The 22,782-nt window shown below is 42.0% G+C and overlaps 2 protein-coding genes across 5 annotated transcripts in view; both read right to left on the reverse strand.

Annotated features, from left to right (window-relative positions):
• Window positions 1-1,816: 1,816 nt before the first annotated feature.
• gtse1 (G-2 and S-phase expressed 1) lies at window positions 1,817-17,919 on the reverse strand. 3 transcript variants are annotated; one of them, XM_035156675.2, is made up of 12 exons: window positions 17,611-17,919; window positions 17,296-17,335; window positions 17,156-17,213; window positions 14,828-15,548; window positions 12,013-12,174; window positions 11,758-11,893; window positions 10,195-10,596; window positions 9,365-9,419; window positions 5,464-5,685; window positions 5,108-5,330; window positions 3,353-3,469; window positions 1,817-2,204 (listed from the first exon to the last, which is right to left on the reverse strand). In XM_035156675.2, exons 2-12 carry the CDS (start codon window positions 17,315-17,317, stop codon window positions 2,115-2,117), a joined length of 2,208 nt encoding a protein of 735 aa, XP_035012566.2. In that variant the 5' UTR covers window positions 17,318-17,335; window positions 17,611-17,919; the 3' UTR covers window positions 1,817-2,114. The 3 variants fall into 3 exon arrangements, with proteins under 3 accessions (XP_035012566.2, XP_035012565.2, XP_035012567.2); XM_035156674.2 differs by having other exon boundaries at window positions 17,296-17,365; window positions 17,611-17,918; XM_035156676.2 differs by having other exon boundaries at window positions 1,818-2,201; window positions 17,296-17,365; window positions 17,611-17,918.
• A 1,280-nt stretch (window positions 17,920-19,199) lies between these two features.
• Window positions 19,200-22,782, reverse strand: part of LOC118109517 (plasma membrane calcium-transporting ATPase 1) — a 29,004-nt gene continuing 25,421 nt past the window's right edge. For both annotated transcript variants that reach the window (XM_035156673.2, XM_035156672.2), the window contains exons 18-21: window positions 21,745-21,956; window positions 21,539-21,646; window positions 20,958-21,146; window positions 19,200-20,069 (exon numbers count right to left, since the gene is read on the reverse strand). In XM_035156673.2, the coding sequence (XP_035012564.1) occupies window positions 19,686-20,069; window positions 20,958-21,146; window positions 21,539-21,646; window positions 21,745-21,956 (893 nt within the window). In that variant the 3' untranslated portion in view covers window positions 19,200-19,685. The remainder of the gene's footprint in view (window positions 20,070-20,957; window positions 21,147-21,538; window positions 21,647-21,744; window positions 21,957-22,782) is intronic.

Below are 22,782 nucleotides of genomic sequence, written 5' to 3' on the forward strand. Positions count from 1 at the left end.
CAGGTGAACATAGCGGAGGCTTTTAGCAGCTGAAGAGTTATAAAGAATTCTTCTCTCCAATAGATTTGTTATATTATTGATTATTTCTATGTATTGTTGCTCCTTAGCAGCAGGGACGTTTAAATGGTATTTTATGAAGAGCAGTTTCACAAAAAAAACGGAAGGACTTTCTGAAATTACAAGTCAACTTTAACAAAGACATCCCCACCTTGAGTCCGAATCGGTACCAACCGCATGGACGCTCGTACTTCTCTCCACCTCTCCAATAGGTCTCAGTCTCAGTCAGCTTGGTGAAATCATTGTCATGCTCTGGGTCAAAGAATTCTTCCTCATCAATAATGAGATTCTTCTTGATATGATCAACCGCCTCGTCCAGTGCGGGAGAGGCAGCTCCACCACAGCTGTCCATGAATCTTGACACTTGGCTGTAGTGTGAGCTGTACATTAGAAAATGCATTCACTAACTTCACAGAATAAAATCTGATCATGATTTAGGTAAGAAAAGCTCCACTAATTACCAGTGTTCATCTCCATCAATGACAGTAGGGATGAGAAGCTTGATGGACAGATTCTGCCGTGGTCCCACTTAAAGCTTCGTTCTGGACAAACCAGCTGGTGATGCTTGTTCCTGGACAGACGACGACGTTGCCAGTGCAGAGTGCTCCCAGAGCCTCAGTGCAATGCTTCTATCAACCATGTTTACAGTGAGCCTCGTCCTACAGAAGTAATGAAGCGTCTTTTCTGGAAGGAAACTGAGGGTTCTGAGCTCCTGTCCTCTGGCTGCGTGGAATAAGGAAACCCAGTGATCTGAACGAGGACCTAGAGCTCATATTTATATGCAAACACTATCCAAACATATATTAAACACGACTGTGATACACACAGGTCCGGTGTTTGGGTGTGGCAAAGATGAAAAGTTAAGAACCTGTTTTTCTTTACACAGTTACAGGAACAGTGTGATGAAATCTTCCTGAGAAATGGGGACAGACACAAACATGTTCATACACATATTATGAGGACAGTGGATTAGTCATCTGCTTTAAGCATTAAATAAAATGGGGCTAAAACTTTTCATGTTGGGCTACAAGTGCATATTTATCATGTTGTAAATACATGTAGTACATAAAAGCGAAGTATTATCAATAATGTCATATCAGATCCGTCTGGAATTTAACATTCATGGATTAGACGAAATTGAAAATTGTCCAAAAAAAGCTAGATTTAATTTGCTACATTTTTAAATGACAAACTATATCACAAACTGTTGGCTGGCAATAGCATGTTGATAGTTATTGGAATAGAAATATACAATAAGAGGTCACTTTGTTTTTAATGAGTGGTAGTAATAGTTAAAGGTTCTGGTATTTTCTCTCTTGCTTCATACTTGTCTGGAAGCACAGACACTTACTGACAGTGGAGTTCTCCAAGGAAGAATCTTTGGCTTTATTCTTTTTTAAGATACAAGCCCACACGCCAACATTAACCAACAACGCAGTGTTCTGCAGACGATAAAAAGACCACAAATGTATTTGTCTTCCCAAGTGTTCTTATAACTCAAAACTAAATAAAAAGGGAAGTTTGGTGCTGCTTGATTGGATTTAAGGGAACTGTTGGGCCTTGGTGGACGACTGTGCCCTACTGAGTGCCATTCTAGTTCTGAAGTGCAAGCGACTGTATTTCTACAAGCAACTATGTTATACTCGTCTTTCTGCTTTCTAATTTAAGAAAACAATTGTAGTCGTTTTAAACGGCCGGTTTCAGTTAGGTTATGAGAGAGCTCAGAAACTGTCAATTATCAGGTTTCAATGTTGGTGGACAGCACAGAGACAGGAACATCAGTATACAGTAGTGACAAGAACAACATTTATTCAAAAATTAATAAGAGCAGCGAGACAGAGACAATGAAAAGTACAGTCAGGTGCAGAAAAACTTCAGCATCCTCTGAATATTTTCATAATTTAAAACATAATACTCCGAATTCAGTAAAGATTTCATTGATTCAAAACTCTGTCGTTGTCTTAACTGGATCATCATCAGAGTTTCTGGAGACAGAAACCTGTTGAGTCCAGTTTACTGCAGAGGCCAGCAGGTCCACGTGTTCAGGAGGATGTGGATCAGAAGGAGAGGTTGATGAGCGGAGCGTTGTCCTCCTTCTTGTCTTCTGGACTCCACCTGATGAGCGGAGAGCTCAGGTCGATCAGCTGCTTTAACGAAACAACACATTTTTGGTTGAGCTTTTTGAAAACACATCTTAAAATTTACTTTTTAATCATGAATTTTTACTTCATCTCCTCTAAATAAAACAAATTCTTTACAGAGCATGTTTTGTGCACGGGGGAGCTATACAATGTGAAGTGTTCATCCCTTATTTACTCTAAAAACATAAGCACTGTGGTCTGGCAGCCAGAGATCCCTTCACTTGCCACACTAATAAAAACACATTTGTTGTTATGTAACAAATTTGAAGCAACATCAGCCTCTATCAATTCATTCACTAATGGATTGAAATAACTTGAAGGATTATCACCAGTTTTAAAAATGGTCTTAAAATTAATTAAAAACATCTTCTCTAAACAATCACCAACATGTACATAAACATGATTTTGCTTGGGTTGGGGAAACAACGAACTGAAAATTACATGGTCGTTTTCAGACATGAACTCTGGATAATGCCTGGGCCCAGTTGTCCAGATTTTGCACTTTGCTTTTCACATGTGAAGAACGCAGCAGGAGATTGTGCGGGTCGGACGCGTTCACAACAGGAAAACATTCTGAATATTTAGGTGCTAATTGGTGTATGGGTAGAAAGCACGTGTTTTGGTTTACAGCACATAAACAGCGGCATCTGCCCTCATGACCAGAGTTCTTGGATCTCATGTCTTTGCAAGTTAGCATCTTCTCCTACATGTATGGCTCCTCTTCTTCATCCAAAGGTATTAGTATTCTTTTTATCACGTGTAAGAAATATCATCAACACTGCCACTCGCTCGCGATGAATCCTCCGGAAGATATCTGGCTGTGTTCTCACAATGACATTCTCTGGAGTATTTTACTAGGGGGCTGGCAGGAGAAACTCTGGAGAATGCCTGAAATATTTGACTCGGACATTTGCGTTCTCACATACAGCCCCTCCAGATAATTTCAGGAGAATATCTGTTTTTTTGTGTGCATGTCTGAAAGCACATTATGAAGCTCTGTGAAGCTGAATAGCAACACACTCAAGTGATAATTCTCTGTAGGCTTAGGAAGGCCTGTCCACATACTTTTGGACATTTAGCATAACTTCACACATTATTGCTGTGAAAGTGTTACAACATATTGTCTGTGGATATAAGCAGGCGTGTGGCGTTACCTGAGTTGTGGTGCAGGTCTTGCCATTGGTCCGGATAAAGTCGGGGGTGTTGTTTAGGTCGATGAGCAGTTTCTCTTGAGGCTGCAGAGTTGGAGCTGGAAGATCCAACAGGAGAATCTGTAGAGAGAACAGAGGGTGATGAGGATCTGTGAGGTAATGTTGAAAAATTCAGCTGACTGGGCACAAATAAAATACATCTCTTAAGTCTGGAGTGAACATGGAAAAGTTCAATGAAAAATTTGTTTCAGAAAATTGATTTATAAATAAGTGAAGAGACAAGACACATTGTCCTGATCAGATTCTAGTTTAGTGCCACCAGAATTTTTTTTACTCAGAACCAACACAGAACCAACACCAGCTGGAACAAGACGAGGCCACAAAATGTGGAGACCAAAAAGATCAAATCCTCTAATGCAGTCATTCCTAAAGTGTGGGCCGCGGCCCCCTAGTGGGCCGTGAAGCCACTGCAGGTGGGCCATGAGAGGTCATCAGAAAATAAATAGATAAAAAAGTTTCAGATTTGTAAGTAAGCGTTGATTACCACAAAAAATGTATGATTGATTTAAAAAAAAAAAAAAAGGAATCATCACAGGTAATGAAACAAAGACATGAGATAAATTCCAAGTTGTTCTTATTTTATCTGACCTATATAGCAGGTGTCATTGTTTTTGCTGACCGTCACATTAACACTTGAACGCATCATTAGTGGGGAATCATAGGTGAGGGAGAACTTTGTTGTGAGCTGGGTCGAGCAAGATGGAACCGAGGAAAGCTGCTGATGAGAAGGGGAATCAGAAAGTCCAACTGAACCATTCAAAACTAAAAAGGGACTCAAGTGAGGACCTGTCGCTGGCCCAGAGGAAACCCCAAGCCTGTGTGTGCTGTGCGCTAAGATGCAAGGTAACAAGACCCTGGGACCATGTAAAGTGCGCCGCTGCCATTTAGAAACTAAATTTCTGCGAATCCCTGTGAATTTCTTTGCGCAGGGAAACTGGGAGAAAAACGATTATGACCCCTTTCAATTTTAGCTGGATCTGTTATCATTTTCTTTCCACTGACAGCTCTCCTTTTGACTATAAGCTTTCACACCAGCTAAATGATTGTGCACAAAGGCTTTAATAAAACTCACAAAAGACAAATTGGTCTCAACCAACTATTTTGAATTTCCACCACAGGAGGTTCATCACCAAACATTTTACAAATCTAATTGATCTGAACAACCGAAGGTTCGTCGGTTCCTCCAACAAGGCCAAAAAACAAACATTTTAAATTAAATAATAAAATCAGATAAGCTCAAACATAAAACATTTCTGGAAATGCACTTCAGAAATAACATTATATTCTGACAGGGATTTAAAACTCTAGATTGTCACTACACTTCCAGACACCTAGCATGTTCCAGATCTGAGCTCAGCGTTGGATTGGGACAGAGTTTGGTTTAACATATGTTTAGCCTCCAGAAACCCTGAACACCAGCAAATTCATTATAATTTAATACACGTAGCAAAACAATTCCTGACCCTCCTTGACCTCTTTGTCCCTTGAAAGTAACACATAGTTATTTTCATATAAGTTTTGGGAGTGTGCCCCAGTGTTGCGCTCCTGGAAGTTGGTCGCCTCTAACCACTCCAAGCTGTTTGATATCCAACTTGATCACAAAGAATTAGAAAGCTCTCAAAATGTACAACTTTCTTCGCAGTCATGGGCAGATGATTAAAACGGGTAGCACATGTGCTTATGAGCGTGACCTCTGACCTCCTCTGCCTTGCTGTTGCTTTCCTCTGCAGTCCCCAGTTCGATCAGGTTTTGAATGGGCTCTGATTGGACCTGGCTCGGTGTGTCAGGGTCCGTGCTCTCTGACTCTGGCTGTGGAGCACTGCAGGGTAGGCCATCAGGGGGCTGTTCCTCCTCCAGACAGAAGGGCTGAATATCCGGGGCATCAACAGGCTCGTCCTCCTGTAAATTTCCAGGGGTGGGGCTACATGGGAAGGCAACACAAAACAGAGGTAGATGACAGATTTAGAACTCTCCATGTTTTCTCATAGCAACAGCCAGGAAGCAGGGGTGTGAGCAGCTTTTTTATTCGTCAACTGCAGTTTTAAGTTTCTCACCTGCAACTACTTTCCATCCTGTCAGCGCTGGGGGCGGTGTCGGTATCAGAGGTGGGTGGTGGCCTGGCAGGCCGGGTCTTGGTGGGCGTGGGTGTGGGAATAGCAGACATTCTGCGCCTCAGTGGGGTGGGAAGGGCAGAGGGACGGCGTGCCTTTATCTGAAGAGACTTGCATCCACCAGCACAGGGCGTCAGAGGACCTGCAGTAGGCTTCTGAGGAAGACTACAGGAGAGGAGGACCATAAGTGATGGCAACAGCCAGAAACTTAATAGTAGGTTGAATAAAATCCCAATAAACAACTGGAGATCTCAGACTGAGGCTACACAGACTGATAGGAGAGATGATATTGTAGTAGTGAAAGTTGTTTAGACTTATGGTGTCATTTCATTCATTTCTTTACATTATTTCACAATGATCTATGGATACATATGACCTTTCTCTCTTGGTGCCAACCTGTCGAAATTCCAGTAAGGAGCCAAGGAGTCAAAAACATGATGCATGTTAAGTTATTCGTGTCGGACTGACATGAACCCCTTTTTCTTGACCAATTGATGGACTGGACAACAGCCTGCATGGTGTGTGATCAGAGTCCTTAAAGGGATAGTTCACCGAAAAATGAAAATTCACTCCTATCTATTCCCCACTATGCTGATGGAGGGGTGGGGAAAGTTTTTGAGTCAACAATACACTTCTGGAGTCTCAGGGGTAAACAGCATCCAAATCCAATTGGAGTAACTGGTGATACATTTTTCAAAACGTAAAAAGACAACTGAAAAAACATAACATGCCTCCATACTGCTCCTGTGGTGTCATCCGGGTGTCCGGAAGCCTCGCCATTTAAATTCAACTCGAAACGGCATTATTTACACCTATTTTGAAGCCTAAAGTCTGCTAGCGGAAGTAGCGATGCTAGCAGAAATAGAGATGCTAATGCTTATTTCAATGTATCACACCCACAATTTCCTATATTACTGGACATTGCTGCTTTTTCATCAGTTAATCATCAGTCAGATAAATATGAACTCCACTTTTATTAAGAAAGTGCTTTAAAAAAGGTATTATAGAGAATTACTGTCATTACAATCGTGCTGTAATTTACAAAGTAAGGTTTTAAATTCAAAAATCTGACTATAACGCTGGGTTTACACCGGCCGCGGAAGCGCCAAGGAAAGCCAGGCGCCTCCTATCCGCCCCCGTTACACAAATGTGCTGTTCACATCGGCTGCGATGCACCGCGCCAAGGGCGCCCCGCGCCCTGAACCGATGGTTTCGGCGTCAAGTCTATTTTTTCCGCTCGCCGCGAGCGTATCGCGCCAGGAAACACACACAAAAATGATTTTAAATGATATAAATGACATATTTTATATGATATAAATGATCAAATATGCATCCCATACTTTGGATTTCCCTTCTGTTGTCCTGGAGTTTAAATTTCCCCGATTTTTCTCTCATTATTCAATGTCCCCATCTGCCCATCCACTACAAGCACACAAGCAGACAGACAGAGAGAGAAAGAGAGGGGTGGTGGGGGGGGGCTATGAAGACCATCATCATTTGCCCCGAACCCCTACATTGAACGGGTTACATACAACAACAAGCGGAGAAAGCAGAATCGTGGGCTGACCGGCGCGGAGAAATGCGCGTCCGGTGTGAACAGCCAGGCGGCTGCGTGCTTGAGAATGGCGCGGCAGGGCGCTTCCGCGTCCGGTGTAAAGCCGGTGTAACAGTAAGTCTATGACAGTGGTCAGTGCTCTCCACGCTGATTTGACATTCATTCAGTTTAGACTTGTGTGCTGCACCTCAAAAGGACAAACTCTGATTATAGCCTTTACTGTAACAAGGTGGCCCAACCTGGCCCCGCCTTAGCAGTGCCACTGCACTGAGGCGCATTACTCCACTGATCAACAAGTGACTCTGCTCCTCTGATGTTTTCCTCGATAACAACTGCAACAAGTCTCTGGATCATTCCGGTCACTTTAACCCTGATGTCCTGACTGTGCGCGTCACGGTACGTCTCGTGTTGCGTACAAGGTTTAAACATGTGTCTCATAAACTCTGGAGCGAATCAAACAAACACAAAGTAAATGTCAGTCCTGTACGTTTCCTAATAACTTGTGATCAGTGTTTATTGTTAAAGTGTAAAGTGAGTGCAGGTCAGAGGGGGAGTGAGGAGGAAACAGACTGACACTGTTCTACGAGACACTTGACTGATATAACTGTGGTAAGATTGTCTCCATACACCATTTGGAGTGGTGCTTGCGTCTTCCTGATGAATGTAAGTACAATATTCTATCTGAGCTCAGTTTTTGGTCTCTACACACCTGAAGATAATAGCTGACTTTTTTAAGCTGCCAAATGCTCAACTATGTTCACCATCTACGCCAGTGGTCACCAACCTTTTCAAGCCCAAGAGCACTTTTTAATTCCAAACGTAAGCCGAGAGCTACCACCCTTTTATCTTCCAAAAAACCCACTTAGGAGGGTCATATTTATTATTTTTTGCAATTTCTGTTAAAGGCTGAATGTACAAGAAATAAATATACACAAAGAGAGGCAGTTGTGCAACTTTTTCTATTCAATGACAATATTCAAATTAATATCAATTCATATTTACAATGCAAAATATGTAGCTTCTCAGTTCCACATCATGTTCTGCAGAGGAGCTGCTACTGCAGCACAATGTTGTTACATATAGGCTTTGATTTGAATATGGCCACAAATATGATTATTGCCTTGTATGAAAGAAGTCCCTTGTACTCAAATAAATACCAGTACTACACAGTATGAAGCCGTGCATCTTTCCGCTCCCGCAAATATTTCACAATAAAAAAACCTTTTTAAACAAGGGAATGGATATCATTAACAAACTCTGGAGTGCTTTTATTTTGAAAAGGCTTACAGAAAGTGTTGCAACCATTTGTTTGTGACATAAATTCATCAGATTAACATTCAAACTCAGGTGAAAGATCATTTTCTCTGTTTATTCTGCTGTGAACCAAAATGTTTATCTGTCTATGACACAAATGTATGTTACAACACTTTCCGAACACGTTTCAAAGTAAAAGCACTCCAGCGTTTCACCTTCTGAATCCACTCAATTGTTCCAACGGGGCTTTGATTGTTATCGACAGACCGAAAGATGCGCATCTTCATACCGTAGAGTCCTGACATCCGACACACAGCTGATCTGCGGCGCGACTACAGCCAGTGAGTCCAGAGAGTTCGGGGACAGACAGTGAAGACTGGCAGATCGACCAGTAGATCGCGATCGACGGGTTGGCGACCACTGCTCCACATTGTGCCGCTTTGCCGTCGCAACAGTTGCCCCGCAAATGAGACACATTTTTCTTTCACTGTCGTAAAAAATAACTCTTCCTCCCAATCATTATGAAAATAGTATGTTTTCTTTCGCTTCTCTGCCATGTTTTCTTTAGTTTGGGGGGTAAAAAACACATCTAGCTCGCCATCGTTGCTGCTCCTGCTAGCTTGTCTCAGCATAGAGTGAGATGGGTTTGACTTTTTTTTGAATTTCAAATTTCAGTTTCTTTTTTTTCTTCATTTTTAATTTTTTTTCCTTTTTTAAATTTAGAGCATGCCTTGCGGGCGACTGGCGGGGTCCCTGCGGGCGACCAGGTGCCCACGGGCACAGTGTTGGCTACCCCTGATCTACGCTCACCGTTCTTTGCCTGCCAATGGCTGATGAGCAGGTAGGCTGCAGTGGCTTTTAAGGGCTTTTTGTGGGAAACAGTAACTTACCTAAGAATGTATACACAAGGATTTCACTCTGCACTACTTGAACACATTCAGCAGTTTTTTGTGATATTTTCATGCACATGAAAGATGTTATTGTACAGCAGATGACACTTTCCCAGTGAAAGTTGTGTAGTATGATGTTACCCACCTTTCCATGCTGCTCGCTGACACCATTCTCTTTGGCTTCAGCATCTTTGGGACCCCTGGTGATGAAAAACGACAGACAAGGTGTATTAGAGAATCAAATACAGAAACTGAAAACTAACTTAGTTTGACCCAAAAGATTTACTTCAAATCTTATTTGTTCTGATGGAGAAGAGCAGCAGGGAATATTACGGTACTTAAGGCTTCAAACTGTCTAATTGCATTTGGTCTATTTTACCAAAGAACCACACTGAGATTGTATGCAGGAAAAAATGAAATTAAACTGGTACCATTGTTTGTTCTATTGCAGAGGCGTGAGCATTTTCTTTTTTAGATGGAATCAATATTTATACTCACAGTACAGTGCAAGAGTAAAGTGAGGATGCTCTAAAAATAATGTAATAGCTAGTTTTTATTTATCAATTAACTTAATGCAAAGTGCAGTTCACAAAAACAACCTATATTCTCTGCCTCTAAAACAGCGGTTTTCCTTGTTACACATGCACAGTTTTTCAAGGTTCTTTGCAGGATGTTCTTCTGTGGATTTAGATTTTAGACTTAGTCTGATATAGCAGCTCTGTTCTTAGTAATTAGGTCAATAGAAAAATTGCACTGGAGCAAAGTTTTTGATTGCCGACGATAATATCCTGCAGATCCCCTAGACTCTAGAACTGGGACAAATAATACTCTAGGGCCTATAGTATTATTTGTCACAGTGCTATAGTGTGGAGGAGGATTTAGTTTAAAGTAGCATAATCTATATTTCTGTCTCTGAACAAAAATCAAACTTTTCTGAATTTCTGAAACAGCTCCGTCATTCACAGCATCTCTCACCATCTCCGTGGTGGTCCCCTCTCACTCCTCCGCTGGGTGTTGCTAGTACCTGAGCCTCAGGTTTGGGTTTGGCTTTCAATCCACTCTGTGGGCGGACAAATGCGGTGGGGGGGACGGAGATGGTCCTCTGCATAATTCTCTTGGCTGGTGTCAGCTGGAGGGGCGTAGCCTCAGCTCTCTTCAGTGACGTGGACCTGACTGCTTTGAAGGGCTCCACCTCAGACAGCTTCCTCGCCTGTGTGGACAGCGAGCGCCGGCCTCCGGTGGTGGAGGATGTTGGATCTGCTGTGGCATAGACAGTGGAGCGACGTGGTTTGCTGGGATTTGCCAGTCTGTTGATACTGGTGGGAGCAGGGGCAGTGGTGCTGCTTAGACTCTGGTTCAGAGATGAGTTCAGTTTACCTGATATAAAAAAAAAAACAACATCTGTACTGCTGCATGTTCTCATTGGATAAGAGCAGGTTAGTCATTTTTGAATTTCTTTTTTTATCTGGACCAACAGACACCATTCTTGGACACTTCCTAGGTTTTTACACCATAGGTTTCCTCATACTGCTAGTATGAGGAAAATAATTGCGACCCTCCACAATTCTGGTTCATCCTTTCCTGAAGGTACCGTATTCATCTGAATAAACACTATGGGAACCAAGCAGCTATCAGAGGTCTCTTTAAAGTCCAAAGGAGTCCATGTGAGAATACTACAGGAAAATGTGGTGTGGTATGTTTTTAGTTAGATTTTATGTTATTTTTCAATCTTAATAAGGCCATCATTTGGACTTGTCATCAATAAATAAAAAAAATTATAAATGTATGTATATATCCGCCTTCTGTCATGTATCTTTCCATTCCCACAACAATATTCAGAGAAAATGGGGATTTTTCGGGCAAATTGACAAATGGTGATCAATCGTAATTAATCCACAGCTACCCTGTGATTAATCTTATCGTTTTTAGCAAGAGGCCCATAAATCCTCAAACAAGTTGAAGGAACGGCAAGAGACTCAGTAATTAAGTCGCAGTGGAATAAACGTTGTGTCCTGCCTCCTGCATTCTATACCCAGGTGCCATCCCCTGCCTAAAAGTTTCCTGTTGTTGTGAACGTCTCTTACAATCTCCTGCTGTGTTGTTCATATGTGAAAGGCAAACTCTGAACTGAACCAGATTTTCCAGACATCTTCCATATTTCATATCTAAAAACAGTTCGATGAGCATACTTTGGACCGAAAAATACAAACCAATGTCTGACTGCAACAGACCATGTGAAGATGCTGGGGGAAAGTATCTATATCCACAGTAAAACATATTTTCACATCATAACCAGTTAAAAACTCCTTGTAGTCGCTTTAAGAAAGCAGTACTAGGAGGCGGGGCTAAGACAAGCCTAACCTACCCCCCCACGCAAGCAATGTGTTTCTTCAAAGGTCAGCCATATAATTTAGTTTCAAGCTCCAAAAACACATTGAAGGCGGCATTATCACTTTAAATTTATTTTTTATGTAAACTTTAGACATAAACTGGTTCAGGGTTGACTGGGTAACCATTAGCGGTTAGCAGTTAGCATACCTTTAGCGGGGGACACAGACAAACTGGAGTTGAAGCTGGACACTGAGGACGAGGATGACGACGTGTTCTTCCTGTCTGCCACCCTCCTGTTCTGAAGTGGTGGAGCTTTCACTCCTGACAGCTTCCTCACAACATTCTGATGAATTGAAGAAAAAACAAACAAACACCAGTTTCATTAAATGTGCTTAACAGCAATGTCTCATTCGATTATACAATTAGTTTTGGCACTGCTGTTACAGAGGACACATTTGTTACCTTCGTGGGCGGAGCCAGCATGCGTTTTCCCTGCAGGCTGGAGTTGAGGGATGAGTCGCTGAGGTCAGAGGCCACGCTCGCTGAATCGGAGAGCAGATCCTCGTAAGACTCCGCCCTGCTGGAAGGACGAGAGGACGGGCTCCGTTTTCGACCCCCCACCACCTGAAGAAAAGGCAGATGTGACGTGAACATATTTTCATTCATCTATTAACTGAGCACTTCCAAAGCTGGGGGTTAGGACCCCAGCATTGGGGCACCAGGTACCACTGAGGGGGTCACAGAAGATGAATACGAGAAGAAATAAAACTGCTCTGTGGCATAAATTACAATGTAAACCTCAACCCTACAGATCATATGTTAGAAATCACAAACGAGTGTGAAAAAATTGTGAATGTCTTTTTTATTATTTGGCTTGTGTTTGTATTAAACAAATGAGATGTAATGAGTTAATAAGTGACTTTTAAAAGTGCTGGGAAACAAGTCGTGTTACCATTTGACACAGACCAGTCATTTTCCCCTGTTGAACTAAGCCAACTGGCGGTAGTTTCAGATTAACTGCTGCTCAAGAAAGCAGAATATTTCACAGAAAAACTATTGTTTAGGTAAGAAATCACCAGTGATTTACAGGAGGAACATTTAGATTTGACTGTCGATAATACGAGAGAGAGAGAAAAAAAAGGTCTTCTATCACAGGACCCTTATGAACCGTACCCTGTCTGCTTTTATTACCCACACCACGGAGGTTATGTTTGCACCCCTGTCTGTTTGAATAGCCGTTTTAAGACATGACCCTCAGAGGGGAACCGGAGAATTGGGTCGGGACTTTCTGCGCAGTTTGCCTTTCACATATGAACAACAGTAGGAGATTCTCTGGTCAGACACGCTCAAAACAGCAACAAATCCTCTGGAGGATTCAGGGGAGGGGTGGTGCAGCAGGCACAGGCAGGACGTATGTATTAATTCTGCAACGGAGATCGCTCTTTTCTTCTTCCGCCACCGGCTCCTATCACCAAAACTAGTGGTGCATGTATTGGCCGTATACCGATATACGGCCGATATTCGCCTCGTTTACTGCCATCGGTGTATCGGTAATAAACTTGACTTTCACCGATAACATTGGCCGATGTTCATTGGTATGTTTTCTGCAGCCTGCCAATCTGGCATCCAGATTATGGTACACTGACGCCGGGTTTACACCGGGCGCTGAAGCGCCGCGCAGCGCCAAGGAAAGCCAGGCGCCTCCCATCCACCCCCCTGTTAAACCTTTGTGCGGTTCACATGGGCTGTGATGCGCTGCGCCGCACCAGCGCCCTTCACCGATGGTTTCGGCGTGCGAGCGAGAGTATCGCGCCAGGAAACAGACTGAAAAATGATTTTAAACAATATAAATGACATATTTTATACGATATAAATGATCAAATCATCCCATACTTTGTATTCCCCTTCTGTTGTCCTGGAGTTTTAATTTTCCCAATCACATAATTAAATGTCCCCCTCTGCCCATCCACTACAGCCACACAAACAGTCATATAGATAAAAAGAGAGGGGGCTAAAGGCTTGCTTGGAGAATACGTCATTTACCCCCGACACCCGACATTGAACGGGTTACATACAACAACAAGAGGAGAATCGCGGGCTGACCGGCGCGGAGAAATGCGGGTCCGGTGTGCACATGCGCAACAGGTACTACATACAAACAGCAGAGACAATGTCGGCTGTGTGGGATTTCTTCACTGTCTCAGAGAAAGATCGCCGTTTAGCAATTTGCAAGACATGTTCAGCGGACATTTCAAGAGGGGGTAATACCACCAAGGATTTCAACATGGCATCTAAAGTTACACTTGTCACTTTTTCTGTTTTTCATATTATTCAACTAATAAACAAATATCGGTATCGGCTAGATTGTTGTTTTAAATATCGGTATCGGCCAAGAATTTCCATATCGGTGCATCCCTAACCAAAACCCCTCTTGACATCTTCGTTGGTGCCATCTTCTTGTATTTGGAGAAATAGAGGCGTGGCTGCATGCTAATTTCAGAGAGTGGACTGACGATTCAGAATGATTCTGATTCACAAACACACGCATGGTGGTGAGAATAAAATCGTCTGGTGCGCAAGTGTCATGAATCCGGCGGCGATTTTGCACATGCACTTATTTTCTGCAGAGAGTAAGAACATTTCTGCTCAAATGTTAGTAAATGAGGCCCAATGTCTCCTCCAGAGTTTCTACGGACTTGATACCTGGGGGGCCAGGAAGACAACATTCGCAGAAACTCCGGAGGCTCTCACTAGGACATTTGTGTTCACACATACAGACCTGCAGAGAAACTCTGGACTAGAGGATCTGCAGAGCTCAGTTAATGTGATGGAAATTTGAATAATTCGCCAACATGGATCAACAAGTGGCTAAGGGGGCAATTGAGTGAGGTGGGAGCTGTCCTGGAGCCGCTCCTCCTCAGTTCAGTGCACCACCCACTTGAGGCCTCCTACATCAGTGTTGGTGCCAATTTTTCATTGCCCTTTGTCCTACAACTGTACTATACTACTGAAAATAACATAAATATTACTCTTTAAAAGACATATTTAAAGCATCATGCTCTGTACAACATGGTGGAAATGCACCAAGAACCCATAAGATTCTTTAAGATCAGGTTCTGGTTACAGGCCAACGGTTGTTGAGGAGACCTACAAGATATATCTGGTGTTACGGGCTGACACCAAGTAACGCCACTGACCCCTTCATTAAATTTGGGGTTTTATAAACCGATTGTTTCTCTTGTCACCTGAAAAGTAAAATATCAAACATCTCTCCTACTTTGCTCGGTGGTTGCAGTCTGGTCTTCTCCGCTCTGCTCTTGCTGGCTAAACAGGAAGTTGGTGGGGCACCTGGTTTGCTTGGCAGCACGACACCAACGCCCAGTGCAACTTTCCCTCGCAGTGTCATCCTTGGCTGAGCCTTTGCCACAGCGACAGGGCTGGAGGTGCTGAGTCTGGTAGTTGGACGAGTGGAAGATGCAGTAGAGGCAGGGCGGTTGAATAAAGCTGCATTGATAGAGGTGTGGCGGGTGGATGATGGTTTGTTGGTGGGAACACTATTGGCTATGTTGGCGCCGCTTCCCCTCAGCAGGCGGCGCTGGACAGCAGGGGGCAGCTCCTTCATGGGACTGTCCTGCACGCAGAAGGTCTGGCGTTTGATGGGGCTGAGTGCACTGGCGGTCTGACCGAGCATGTTCAGTTTGGCCACTTTGTCCTGGACGAACTCCTCTCTGTGGGTGGTGGTGTTGTCTGTGGTCATCTTGGTGGTCTCGCCAACCTCACGATGCGGCTGGCTCAGCTTGCTGTTCTGCAGCTGGGTGGCTAGTTTGAGTGCTTCCTGACACACAGACTCCAGCTGATCTTCAGTCAGCGGGCTCAGGCTCGCCCGCACACCACCGTCTAGGTCCTCGAGACGAGACCCCACGTTAACCGAAACACACCTCTCTTTATGGCTAACCGGACCTAGGAAGACCTCATCCTCATCTTCATCACCTTTAAAGCTGCAGAGAGAAATGTCAAATATATCACGGCTGAGAGGAACACAGACAATTAACTGAAATAATACATCAGAACAGATGACAGATCAGGCTCAGACCTGCAAACTGAGGGATGAAGAGGGTGACAGTTCCAAACTCAGCAAAAATGTTTGTAAATGATGAGAGCATTACCAACAATTCTATTGGTTCACCTTAAAGGGATAGTTCACCGAAAAAGGTAATTCCCTCTATCTACTCACCACTATGCCGATTGAGGGGTGGGTGAATTGTTTGAGTCCACAATAAATGTATGGAGTTTCTGGGGTAAACAGTATTGCAGCCAAATCCAAAACAATTGAAGTGACCAATTCTTCAAACATATAAAAAAATACTGCTCCTGTGGTGTCATCAAGTGTCTGTAAGCCCCAACATCCAAATTCGACTAGAAACAGCATCATTTACACCTTTTTTTAGCCTAAATATAGATTAGTGAATTTAAATATTTCTGTGAACTGTCCCTTCAAGGTCAATTTAATGTAAGTCAACCGGCAGATGTCACTACAACATTTGTTGTTCATGAATGAAGTTGGTTACTGTGATTTTCTCTTACTTGCTTGCTTGTATACATATTTTCATTTCTTTTTTTACTTTTTAACAAAATAAAAGTAAAAACAATTAACCATATATTAAATGGTGAGAATACAAAAAGAAAAACAATCCCACAGTGCTGAACTCAGCATTGGTCTGCCATAGGTGAAGACAAAGAGCCCAGTGGAGTAGTCTCTGGAAATACTGGGTTTGAATATTCAGTTTGCCAGAAGATCACAGAAAGTACAGAGCAGGAGGAACACCTATTTATTTGTGCAACAGTCAAATCAATAATAAACCAATCATGTAGCAGAAGTGTAATGTATAAAATCATGCTACATATTAGGAATGAAACGGTTATCGTTCATCACCATCTACCCTGGATAAATTCCTGCCAGATAGTTGTTACAGTGATTACCATCGTGATTTGGTTGTTACTTTGACAGCATGAGCTGCTGGTGCTCTGGCCATAGCGAGCAGCTGTTTGCATCCACTCTTATCAAATTGTATGTGTTTAACATGCATTTCTTATTTGTTGTCCTGACAGTGTGCAATTAATGTAACAAGTTGTCCCCCTTCTCTCCTCTGCTTGTTTTGCGTTGTTGTTTTATATTGTGATCAAAACCTGACATCAGATTGGTTTACATATGGCTGTATTGCTCTTTCATGCACATATTTTGTTGATAGTGGTTGTGCTGTTTGTATATGTACATTTGATTTAATTGTTTAATTTTTCATTTAAAGCTGTATTACAGGGAGTTGTCATTGTTAAACCAAGAGCTTCTTTAACGAGCTGAATTCGTCCTCCTTGAATGTTAACGTTGCACGTTTGATGTGGTGTAGGTGCTATATTATTATGTTTAGTGATTAATATCAAACTTGGTTAAATTACTTCAGGGTGTGCATACGTACTTTTTTTTAAGACACTGCTATTATACCGATAACCATGATAATTTGGGATAATTTATGTCCGGGTCGAACCCCAGGGAGCAGCTATAGTGATCAGTTACAAGGAGCAGACACAGTTTACATGTGCTTCCTACCTGGCAGGTGACAGAGAAACATCGAAGTCCAACGTCTCATCTGGCAGAAAGAACAGATCTGTCCAGAAACACAAAAACAGTCCATGAGGCAAAGGAACAGCACGTTAGCAGTGTTTAATTCTGACTCAACGTTAGCTTACCGACGTTAGCTCGACAGTCCATCCCGCTGCTGGTGCTTCTCTGTGGGAAACGAAATGACCCGGATCAGACCTGCAGCGGCACATTCAGCTCTGACATTAAACCGCAACAACTATACTTTACACCTAAATCACACACACGGGCGTTAGCCTTCACGCTAACTTAGCTAACGTTAGCTAGCCTGACAGTTGTCCACGTAAACCAAACGGTAAGTGACAAGAGCTTTAAACTGAGAATTTAGACAGGGAGTTGCTTTATTCAGCGGAAAACACGACTGGCACCGAGCTCACAGTTTAAATCAAGTAAAAGTTACAAACCTCAAATGATCTGAAAACTCGCAAATCAAACAGCGACACGAAAACACACAGAGGTACCCAACTAATTCAAATCTGCTGCGTCGCGGGTCACATGACTCACACGGAGCCAGCCATTGGTTGGAGGGATATGACGCGAAAGGCGAGGGGAGTTGTGGGTATTGTAGGCTTTAATAAAAAAAACATGGCCTCTGTATAGGTCTTCCTCCGATTTTATAAACTTTAATTTACTGTAAATGTTTTAAAGCTTTTTAGCTGATTTAAACATTTGATTCCCATTAAATAACTTTAACTGAACTTTCACATTAACACAGAGGAAATAATATTAAATAAGAAAAGAAACCATTATATTATATTAATATAAATTACTTAATTCCCATGACGATAAAGTTTATCTAAAACTGTATTTATTTATCAAACCTGGTACATTTGAGTCTGCATGTTGCTCATTTGATCAATCTAGCTAATGAAGAAAATAGTCTATTAACAAAGGTATTGAACGAATAAAGAAAGTAAGATAACGAAAGCAGTAAAAGAGGTATATGTAGTTATTTTAGGACTGAACTTTTTTTTTTTTGTGGAGCCTGAATAAATAATTAAAGTTAAGATGTATTTATTTGGATAATTAATTGAAAAGTAACTTATTTATTTATTCATTGCATGTGTAAAAATTCCTCTTTGTCTTTTCCCTCTTTTGTTATATTTTGCTGTACACTCTGTACTGCTGTTTATAAAGTAGGCTTCAATGTTAATACAATAGAATTAAATGAATTGCAATACAAGTTGTTTTTTTTCATAGAATATTGTCTTTATTGTCATAATATAAGTTTTCATATTCATTTAGTTTTCTTTGAAAATTTGGATGTTAGTCAAAATATGAGGTTTTCTTTCAGATAACAGTTTCTTGTAACTAGACTTTACTCTTAGAAGTAATTATTGAAATAATAACAAATCATAAAAAATACAACAACTTATTCACATTTAAATCTAATCTGTATTTATATATTTAACATACAATTACACTATTCTTTTTTCTTCTTTTAATGAAAACAACTTTATTGTCATAACATTATGACAACATTATGATATAACATCATGCAGATCTTCCCATCCAGCAACTTTCCAAGTCTGCTTTATGATGGTTGTCTGGTTTTACCTTTAACTACCTGTATAAAAAGAAACATTATCCCTGTAATTTTAATTTGATGGGTTAAACTTGCAGCCTCTTTGTATTGAATTTCTGTCATCCTTTGTTCGGTGAATCCGGAAGATGTGTGATAAATGACATTTTCGATTTGCTCGAATACTATTCTGCTCTCATCATCTCTGATTGACAGTTCTTTCCCTTTGAATTGTTTTAATACGTCAGATATGAAGATGAATCATCAGGTCCTGATGTGAAGCTGTGCCACAAACACCCTGCTCTCAAAGTTGTTTTTATTTTCAACTTTTAATAACTTTTGGTTTTACACCTTTTGAAACCACCTAAAACATTTTTTTTTTACAAAAAACTAGAATAAAATCCAGACATGAGACATTTACTTTAAACATTTCTGTCTACAAACACAAGTATTAGTAAGAATACTCCCCACCCCCCATAAAATCTGACTGACTCTACACTTTTCAGTCACAAACCTCGACACAATCTATCCTCAGATCGCCATCTTCAGCTCACATCAGAGCTTATTTGATCCAAACCCCCTGACTACATCTGAACATCAACATCGATATTTACAGATAGAAACTGATAATTGATCAACAACTTCACAAACACACTTCACCTAAATAACAACTGCAGAGTTCGATTAAGTACAGACGGAAAACATCAGGACGGAAGAAAACAGTCTGTGTGGATCTGCCGCCGCCGCCGCTGCTCAGCAAACAACGACAAACACACCTGGAGACATTTTTGCTTCCTGGGATCTAAAAACCAGCTGGTGAACTCCTGAACATCAGATGAGTCTGTTTTTGTCTAATTTCTCCGCTCTCAGAAGATGCAAAGCTCTCACAGTCAGGAGCACAGTACAAACAGGACGGACCACTGCAACAAGATGTAGTCAGTCTGAGGAACGGGGGCTTCACAGTGAGGTCTCCAGGCTGTGCAGGGGGCTCCCTGGACACGGTGGCAGGCTCGCTGAGTTGGATGGGATCAGACCGGCCCTGGAGGCGTCCTTGTGCAGTGGGGTGATAACGTCCATGGCATTGTTGTTCTGGTTGGGCGAGGGCGGGAGTGGCGGTAGATTGGACAGTCCAGTCAGCGGCGGTGGGATAATGATGGAGATCCGTTTGGTGGGGGCCTCGTCCTCGCCCTCGTTCTCATCAATCAGGGGGATATGAGGCTCCGAGTCCTCAATCCGGAACTCGGGGTGGCTCATAAAGTTGTGGATGGAGCTGCGAGCCTCGGGCGTCTCCAGGCCTTCGTAGGGAGACACGCTATCTCTGAAGGCATTCACCACACGGATCTGAGAGGCAAGATGGACATGGTCAGCAGAGGGTCTGATGGAGGAGCCAGGTGTGTCATTGGATTCAAGAGTCAAGTTCTGGAGTTTTTCTTCCTGGGAATCCTTCCTGGGATTATAATATATCAAACATTTGTCCAACTAAAGTAAACAGGGATTAACCCTTTGTCAATGAAATGTATGAATTTAATTACCTCTGCCGAAGAACTTGTTTAAGTTGGCGTTTTGTCAGTCTGTCAGCAAGATGAGGCTAAAACTACTTAACCAATTTCCATAAAATGATGTGGAAGTTTGGGAAGGAAGTGGAGCCAGATAAAGAAGATTGAAATCTTCCAACTGCACCTTGGTTAAGAAGATGATGGTCTAATAACCATTATCATATTCTGATGTTTAAAAAAAAATGATGAACAAAATATATAAATAATTAAAACTTACACTTACATGTAGCACTTATAGTTTGGCTTTTTTTAAGCTAATGCACTTACATGATTCTTGCTGTTCTGGGTATGTACCCTCATGGTTGAATGCACTTATTGGAAGTTTTGGATAAAAGCATCAGCTATATGGGCAAATCCATGAATTTCTTTTTCACTTTTTTGACATGAGAAGACAGGCTGTTAGCTTTGGCAGAGGTATGTGCTCTCTTTTTTTCCCTGTTTGTTTTTTTATGGTGATAAACTTTTTGTGCCTTACTGCTGCTTGAAATAAACATTGTTTGCTGTTTCATTTATTTAGATATGGTGTGTTCTGGTTATAACTTTTTGATGTCAGACACAAATATAAATAACCAATTTCAAACTTCAGTGCAGCTTGGGTCAGAGCTGAACAAAGTTGCACTTCCATGTCCTGAGTCTCTAACCCAGGTTTTCCTTACAAGGTGAAACCATATACCTGTGTCTGGATGCGGTTGAGACCACGGCACCAGAGCACCTGCCCCCTCCTCAGCTCCATCTCAGCATGGTCGATCTCATCCAGGTCATTCATGTCCTCCAGCTCTTCCTCAGGGATCTCCTCCTGCTGCGTGCCGTGGCCTGCTGTCTTCAGGAACTTCAGCCACCTGGTGGGGACACTTGACACCAGCTGAGAGGGGGACCAACACAATATTTTATTATAATGACATCCATCCTGACAGATCTGAGACTGAGAAGCAAAACAATACTTTTGATTCATTGTGAAACTGTAGCGGGTCAGAGGACATCAGATGGTCCTTTGTGGCCAGGACGGTTTTGCATTCACACAGCTGTAAGAATGTATACTTAGCACTGACCACTTGTGCTCCAATCACTCCGACAGATGTTAACACCAGATCAATACAGGGCCTGAGACCACTACTTTTGGTAGAAACGTCTTGTGATGAGAACCAGGTCATTATTCCCACTACTGCTTATGTTAGATTATCAATTATTATCATTTCCCATCGACTATGCACTATAAAAATAAAGTTGGATGTACCATCACAAAAGCTTTCTCACCTGTCCCCATAGGAGGCTGCTGAGGCCCATGACAATACACCACAGCCACTGGTCGAGGGTCAGATCCACACAGCTAAATGGTTTACCACCAAACTGCACGATGACCACCTGCAGGAGGACAAAGTCATGACATCACACAGGGACTCTTTCATCACTTGATACTGGGAACCTGAGCAGGTGGGATGTCTGCCTCGCCCCCCCCTCACCTGTATGAGCAAGGTTCCCAGGACAATAGAGCAGAAGATTGGGTTCTTGAAGACGCCCTCGAAGACGTTCCTCTCTCCGTGAATCTTGCGGGCATTGAGTTCGTTGAAGATCTGCATGAGGACAAAGGTGTTGAACACTATGGTGTAGTGCTCAGAGGGTGGTGCATGGAGGGGGGTGTTCCTGCCGCTGTCGATGTCGAACAATGTCTCGCCTGGGAGAGAGAGACACAATGATTACTGAAGAGGCGTACAAATCAATTTTTCCTTGTCAACATCCATTTACAAATATAATACTGTTAATGGGATTTAAAGAGTAAAATGCACTGCAACATCAGCTATTATTGTTATTTTGTTATATGTAATTTTTACAAACTATATTTGAGGCATTTACCCACTGATCCATGCTAAAAAACCCTTTAATATCAGGGAAAGCTTTATTGATATTTTTACAGATACAATGAATTTATCTCTTACTGGACTGAAAAAAACTAATAAAGATAAGCAAACATAGACATATAAATATTATGTTATTATGATATACATTCACGTATGTGAAAAAATACAGCAAATATATTTAGAGGGGAATTCCAGTATTTTTCAATATGTCCATGAATGTGGCTGTGTAAATGAATGGTATAAACCTTTGTACTTCAGTCCAGTACATCACCTGTGCATCTGCAACATTGCAGCAGTGGTTGCAATGTAATATTATGGGGCAACTATGACAGTCTGTGAAACGTCCACTCAAAGTTTGTTGTTATACTTTATAAAAGGATCAAATTTTTATTCTGGGTCTTGCTAAGAGTCTGGAAACATAAAACACGTGCTTTACAAACAAACTTGCATGGCTTTGCCTTGTCTCGCTCAACCGTGCAGCAGCTCACTGTGCCTCCTCTGCTTGTGGCCTCTCTCTCTCTCTCTCTCTCTCTCTCTCTCTCTCTCTCTCTCTCTCTCTCTGACGTATGACAAAAATGGAGGTGGAAACGTGAGTTGGAGAGAGGAGTTTGAATTATTCTGAATATGGATTTTACTGGGAGG

This window comes from Hippoglossus stenolepis, chromosome 5 (genome assembly GCF_022539355.2).
Source record: "Hippoglossus stenolepis isolate QCI-W04-F060 chromosome 5, HSTE1.2, whole genome shotgun sequence".
In the NCBI taxonomy this organism is placed as follows: domain Eukaryota; kingdom Metazoa; phylum Chordata; class Actinopteri; order Pleuronectiformes; family Pleuronectidae; genus Hippoglossus; species Hippoglossus stenolepis.